A 7,174-nucleotide genomic window follows, 5' to 3' on the forward strand; every position below is an offset into this window, starting at 1 on the left:
GAAAGACCAATACTGGACATTTGTGTGTCACAGCATTCCAAGGATTTTTCCCACTCTACAGTTTAATATATTACAACATTCAGAATATGTTCAGAACTTGCCATTGAAGTATCTGCCAGTTTGAATTTGTCACACATACTCTTGTACAATAGGAAGACACATGTACTCTTACACAATAGGAAGAAGTCCAAACATAGAACCCCAACTTGCCATAAGATTCGAAGGCATGTGAGTAGAAGGTTTAGTCTATAAACCATCTTGCTTCAAAATGACTTGAAATGTACTTGGAGACTTACAGAGTTTCTTAGTAACTTCCACAAGAGACTCTATTCATGTATTTTTCTCATATTCCAGGAAAAGGTTTTGTTCCTAGTGCCTGAGCCCCCTCCACGTGTAAACTGCTAGGAGTAGCTTCTCTGTTCCTTCTTCAAAGTCAGACAACCAACAGTAAAACTTCATGTGGAGAATACAGAAAGGAAAGGAAAAAATATGGGCCACCAAGCAAGCTGCTCCCACATCTGTGGCAAGAACCATTCAACAGAATCAAAATATTTTCTGAGTCTCAAAGGCAACTTGGAAGCATACAAACATCTTTTTAAAAATCTGTCTGGGACGAGAGCCTGATATGGTTGTCTCCTGAGAGGATCTGCCAGAGCCTGACAAATATAGAGGTGCATGCTCACAGCCAATCATTGGACTGAGCACAGGGTCCCTGATGGAGGAGTTAGAGGAAGGACTGAAGGAGCTGAGGGGGCAACAGTGTCAACTGCCCAGACACCCCCTCCCAGAGCTCCTGGGGACTGGCCTACCAACCAAAGAGTACACATGGAGGGACCCATGGCTCTGGCCGTATATGTGGCAGAGGATGGCCTTGTTGGACGTCAGTGGGAGGAGTGGCCCTTGGGCCTGAGGGTGTTTGATGCCCCAGTGTAAGGGAATGCCAGAGTGGGAAGACACCATTGGTTGGTTGGTTAGGGGAGCAACCTCATAGAGGCAGGGGGAGGGAGGATAGGATAGGGGGTTCTGAAGGAGAGACCTGGAAAGGGGAAAACAATTGAAATGTAAATAAAGAAAATATCCAATTAAAAAACAAGAACAAAACAAAAAATCCTTCTGGGAGCTACATGTTATGGTACATGCATATACTCCCAGCACTCAGGAATTGGATCAGGACTTTAAAGTCATCCCCAGCCACATAGCAAGTTTGAGGCTAGCCTGGAATACATAAGAACCTGTCTAAACACAAGTGTGTGTGTGTGTGTGTGTGTGTGTGAGAGAGAGAGAGAGAGAGAGAGAGAGAGGGATTTTCCATTGAGCTTTATATAACCCACTTCATATTTCCAGATTGAACAACCCTCACTTTTTTTCTGTTGAGGTTTTGTTTTGTTTTCTAAGGTAATCATGGGTTTGTTTTTGATGCTGGAAGTCCAGGGAGGAAGGAATCCTGGGAGCCAGCCAGTAGGAGGCGCTCCTCTCCACCTTCTGTTTTCACCATACACTGACACTCTTCTACTTGCATCACCATCTTGACCACGGGGGTTGGGCTGGTGCAGTTCAGCCTCAAATGCACGGTGGTGAATTTGGTGGGTGAGCAGTGGGAGCAGAAGCTGTGGGGATGTGTCCCTTCTCCGGGAAAATGGATGGAACCGCATTTCCCAAAGCAAAGGTTGTTCTGGACGATGACTTTTTGACAGTCTTCATGGGCAATGGTCTGGAAGGCAAATGGATTAGGTCATCTCGAGGCATTTCAAACCGCTCATGGCACAGAAGGATGATTTAGAATAAAGTGCCCTAAACTCTCCACTATGGGACACATTTTGTGATATCCAGGAGATGGTGTTCCTTAGGGACAAGGCCACCACAACAAAGCTTTTTTTTTTTTTTAATTGAGCTACTCATCAGGTAACCTCTAAATAGCCTTAAATTAACATGATAAATCTCCTACTAGAAACACCATACTTTAAAGAATTTTCATCTAACTGGATATAACCAAATGGAAATAAGAAGCCATAATGACAGCTTTCTTATTTAACCACCATATCTTGTCTTTCTGTTACCCATAGTGCATTGTGCACACCAGCTTCTCAATAAATACTGGTCCGTTAATCTTAGAATAGGCCAGACAGCATGAGTTGCATTCTGTCCTATTTCTCTTGAGCTGTACAGCATTCAGAGCTCTAAGCAACAGAATCGCAATGTATATGCCTACATTACATCACCATGGCCGCTTTCTTAGAACCCCACACACCCAGTTTTATGTGTCTTTCAAAATATGAGTCAAACTCCTTAATTTTAATCTAATTAGCAATAGAATTTAAAAGTTAGAATTTCAAAGGAAACTTGATTGCCTGCGTCTTAGAAGCAATTTTCTAATTGCCCATGGTCCAGCAAAGCAGATATTACTTGATGATTGACTCGTCACTGTTACACAGGCAATTGCCTTAGAATACTGCCTGCTTAATTGGGCAGTGTTACTAGACTGTAAAATTTTAGTCTCTCCCATACTGCTTCTGGTTCTGTGTCTTCTTGATGCATTTTCTCTATTTTAATTTAGCATTTGGAAAGTAGTCGTTGCCAGGAAGGAAGCAGAAGTAGAATATTCCCTTGTCTTAAGAGTGCAGAGATGATCATGGTCATTGTCACTATATATTAGCCAGCACAAGTTAAGAGTCAGGGTAAGGAAAGACCTGATTTCATATTAAGATAATTTTTTAAAACCTATGAGAAACATAAATTCCACTCTAAATTATGTTTTGTTGTCACAATGTCAAGAAATGAATAGTGAGAATCTCAACATAGAGTTTCTGCAGGAATGTTCTAAACATCAGATAGTTTTAGCAACAATTTAGTGTCAAGTAATAAGCTGAGTATCAGAAATGCATGTCGGGGTATCCCAGGAGATGTCCAACGTATCCCACCTCACCTCCAGCTTGATTTGCATGCTTTTTTACATATCCTCATGAGTATGGAGAGAAGCTACAGTGTAGTTCTGGCAATTGCTCTAAATTCCCAGTCTCCTAACTGAGGACCTAGCCCTGTTTTTCTATGTGGATAATACCCAACAAATATATACAAATTCAACAACATCCGTACCTTCAATATGGTGACTACTGACACTGAGCATGCCACCATGCTAGCATGAAGCATTTCCAGCATGCCAAGAAACAGTGGAGACATGAAAAGCAAGTGAGGGAATATGCTTACACTATGCCATATCCCACAGTGAATACCCAAGGACCAAATCTGGAGTTAGAGAAGGCATGGGCTCTTCTCAGCCTCTTCTCATCTTGCCATTTGTCCTAGCTGTCCAACGACCTCCCTCCCTTGCAGACTCTGGTCGGTTTCCCTCTAGAATGCATACCTGGTTGAAGGGCACTGTCCTGCAGGTCTCCCAGTGTACTTCATGGCTTTTGATGGGCAGGATGATCCCCTGGGAGGCTGGGCCCTTTCTGAACATGAAGCGATGCCAGAATTTCTTGGCTTCCTCCTGAAGAGGTGATCTCTCCACTTTCCTCCCATCTGCTGGCTGAGTGAGGGCCTGGATCCCAGATGAAACATGATCGCTGTCCACATCCCTTGTGGGGTAAAGTTCTGTCTCAGGTTTCTTCCAGAATCTCCCAAGCCTGGACAGCATCTTCTCTCTCTGCCTCTGGCCTTCCCCAGCTAGGCTGGTGCCCATGAGATGTGGCACGGCCACAAACAGATCCGGCTTGTCTTCTGCCTCCTCATGGTTGGCCACGTGGAGATCTCTGCGACCCCTTTCTAGGAGCGCAAAGGAAAAAGAGCCCTGACTCTGGCAGCCATCCACACATAGGCCTGCCTTCCCCAGGGGCAAGAACACAAGCAACTGAAGTAAGAGGAGATGCATGCTACCAGTTCCTGGAGACTCAGATTAGATTCACAGACGGCCAGGCCCCAAAGAGAGACTCACTCTGCAAGACTGCAGGCAGGGCTTCCCATATATCTACCTGCCTGGTAGAATGGGGAGGCAGGTGGTCAGCAGGTGGGCAAAGCAAACACATTAAGTGTTTGCTCACATTATGGAGTGTTAATGGTGTCCTGCCTTCACTTTGGCTCTGTGTATTTAAGGCCCCAGTGAAAGGCCGAGACCCAGGGGGTAATTAGCTGGTGGTTCAGCTGTTGTCTGAGACTTAGGAGTGGCTGTACTGGCAAAAACAACTTGCTTTTTGTCTGAATTCCTCATGACTGTTATTAGAAGGAGAAATAGAGTCAGCTCACATTTGCTGCACATCTGCACTGAGCTGGGGTAGAATAGACACGGCCTGTGTTTACTAGAAAAGCATCTCAGCACCTCAAGCAAAACAAAAAGGACACATGAAGCAACAGCCCAGGCCTGGGAGGGGAGGTGGGGGGAGGGAGGGAGGGAGGGAAGAGGAGGAGGAGGAGGAGGAGAAGGAGGAGGAGGAGGAGGAGGAGGAGGAGGAGGAGGAGGAGGAGGAAGAGGAGGAGGAGGAAGAGAGAGAGAGAGAGAGAGAGAGAGAGAGAGAGAGAGAGAGAGAGATCTGCCACAATGGTTAGTAAAGCACGTTAGTTTGTTGGACAGGAGCCTTCTTTGCCTTCTCTTGAATCCGCATGTGGATTGAAGCTGTTGGTCACAGCTGAGTTAAGGGAATACATTTTCCTTATCCATTCAGGGAGACTCACAATTCTAGAGTTAATCCTTTCACATGAGGAAACAAACACTGAGTGCCAAATTTCACAACTGGCCAGAGATCAGTAAACTCTTCCAATTGTTTACAAATTTCTCCACAGGATCCCAAGTGACATAAGCTGACAGCTCATCAATCAAGGCAGATAATGGGTCCCTCAAGCCACTTTGTCACTATTATTATTATCTTTAACATCGAGGCTTGAAAATGTGGAATAGAAACCAGGCCTGACAGATTTGGGGGTGAAGCTGCAGTTCAGGGATTGGGGGGGTCTTTACCTGACTGAATCCACATCTTCTGCCTTAGTTCCAAGGAACTGGTGATCAAATTCAATAAAGATCAGATTTAATAAATACGAGCCTTCAGGGATCAAGGGAGAAAGCAGCAAACGAAATTAGCCAAGGGTACTAGAAACCTATCTATCAATAAAGGAAACCTTGGAATTCGGGCCTGCCCAGCCAAAATGGCCTCCCAATGGGAAACACAACACAGTTGCTTATCTTTCTGCCCCTTTAATGTAGTCGCCACATTCCTTTCTTTCGCTGGCAGAGATAATGCACAATGAACCTTCTTTTGTTTAGTATGCAGATTTCTTCCCGAAAGTTCCCTACTGTGACGTCTTTCCAGGCATTTGTGTTCTTGATAGGCAGGGCTGAGTTCTTGCGGTGTGAGTTATTTTATAAACTATGTTTAAATGGATTATTAATTTACTAGAATTCTTAAAGATAAGTATTTTACTTGTTTCAGAAGTCCATGGTGACTTTCCTAGTACTCACTGACAGGCTGCTGATCCATACCACCAGAATACTGACATTCAGCATTTATTTTAAATAGTCTGTCTAAAACCTTACCCGATACTTGAATTTCTTAGCTCCCCTCAGCAGTCCAATGCAATGTGCTTTCCAGAGCAGCCATTAAGTCTTCTGGTAATAAATATGGTGCGAAAGCCAACTAGGATACATTTCCTCTTTTGTTTTTAACATCATTGTTTGGTGGCTTAAATCCCACTGCTGTCAGTCACACAGGGTCTAGCATGTCCCAACTAAGCGTTAATCCAGGGATTCTACCTGGGATCTCGGTTTACCTGGTTCTGGAATTACTGGCTATTGGATAGAGTTGGAACAATTTCTGTTGAACAGACATTTATAGAAGACTTATTCTGAAGATGAAAAATCAGGATCAATACTGGAAAATGACTAAAATGATTAGAATCTGCCTCCTGCCTTAAGCAGGTTAGATACCCAGGGGCATCAGCTCTCTAGTTTTATTACCTATGGGGATATCAGTCACTCATTTTTAAATTTTCCTTTAGTCTTAACTTCCTGTCTTCTGGGCCCAAATTTTGGTACTTATAAATGCCAATTACAAACCATTCCTGGAGAATTTCCTTTTTTTTTTCCTAGTCTGTCAATTCCTGTTGCTCAAATATCCTGACGGACAAGAAGCCTCTTGTGGAGAAGCATGAAATAAAAGGCGGTTTCCAGACCATCACTTTATATCTCGGGACAGGGAAGCTCCCCTTACCCAGCGCTGTATGCTCTCATCAGTTCTAAAGCTCTGGATGTGACGTGCTATCTTAAACACATAAATTAATATTTAGTTGCTTGGAAAGGAAAGGGGGTGGCCTCTGTCTTCAGTTGACATAGGCATCTCTTTTGTCTATTCAGATGAGCCAACCGTAGGCAAGTCTGGAAGAGACATCCAAACACAGCAGGAATCTGTCACACAGAAAAAGCACAACAAATTAGTGGTGCTCCCTACCAACCATCACCAGGAAATAAGCCGGAGCCAAGGTGAGGGCACCCATGAGGTTAAATCCACTTCCTGGGCCCAAGTAAGGGAGAACCACGGCAGCCAGGCTCAGATCACTCCCGTCATCCGCTACGCACATCCGCTACGCATGCGTGGCATGCTCCGATTCGCATGCAGCCGGAAGATCATGAAATTATCCGTTATGCCAGCGGCATTTCTACAGAAAGAGAGCCATGAAAGTCAACTACTCAAAAAAAAAAAAAAAAAAAAAAAGCCTGAAGGCCTCACAGCTGCCTGTAGGAAGTCTTCTCACAGTCTCTCTGGAGGAAGCTGGAAAGGCAGGTGTTGAGTGCTCTCTCAGTGGTCAGTTCTTTCTGGAAAGTCCTTTTCTCAAATTAACAAAAGGTGAGAGGCACTGTTGAGACAGGGATAGGTATGTGAGCTAAATAGGACAACTGAGAAATAGAAAAGGAAATTCAAGATGATGATTTTGTGTGAGTAATCTATTAGGGTACAGGCCATGTCCTCATAACTAATTTTTCCTCGAAACATAGGATAGTAATAGTACTATAGGAGTGTCACATTTTTAAAATGCAAAGTAAGGCTTCATTCTTCTAACCTTTCATTTAATTTCTATTTGCTGTTTAGTTTAGTATGGGGTGTGTATGTGTGTGTGTGTGTGTGTACATGTCCTCAACAGCAACCTCTCTCTCTCTCTCTCTCTCTCTCTCTCTCTCTCTCTCTCTCTCTCT

At 44.0% G+C, this 7,174-nt stretch overlaps 1 protein-coding gene across 1 annotated transcript; it reads right to left on the minus strand.

Annotated features, from left to right (window-relative positions):
- Positions 1-1,399: 1,399 nt before the first annotated feature.
- On the minus strand, positions 1,400-3,868 carry Cer1 (cerberus 1, DAN family BMP antagonist). The gene is made up of 2 exons (XM_028753605.1): positions 3,362-3,868; positions 1,400-1,711 (listed from the first exon to the last, which is right to left on the minus strand). Exons 1-2 carry the CDS (start codon positions 3,866-3,868, stop codon positions 1,400-1,402), a joined length of 819 nt encoding a protein of 272 aa, XP_028609438.1.
- Between the last annotated feature and the right edge of the window lie 3,306 nt (positions 3,869-7,174).

Source organism: Grammomys surdaster, unplaced genomic scaffold, assembly GCF_004785775.1.
Source record: "Grammomys surdaster isolate TR1022 unplaced genomic scaffold, NIH_TR_1.0 125951, whole genome shotgun sequence".
Lineage (NCBI taxonomy): Eukaryota > Metazoa > Chordata > Mammalia > Rodentia > Muridae > Grammomys > Grammomys surdaster.

Bases quoted from the DNA above. Each gene is read 5' to 3' on its own strand.
- Cer1 (XM_028753605.1), bottom strand. From the start codon at position 3,868: ATGCATCTCCTCTTACTTCAGTTGCTTGTGTTCTTGCCCCTGGGGAAG. The intron at 1,712-3,361 runs GTATGCATTCTA...TTTGCCTTCCAG, and splicing joins GGACAGTGCCCTTCAACCAG to ACCATTGCCCATGAAGACTG.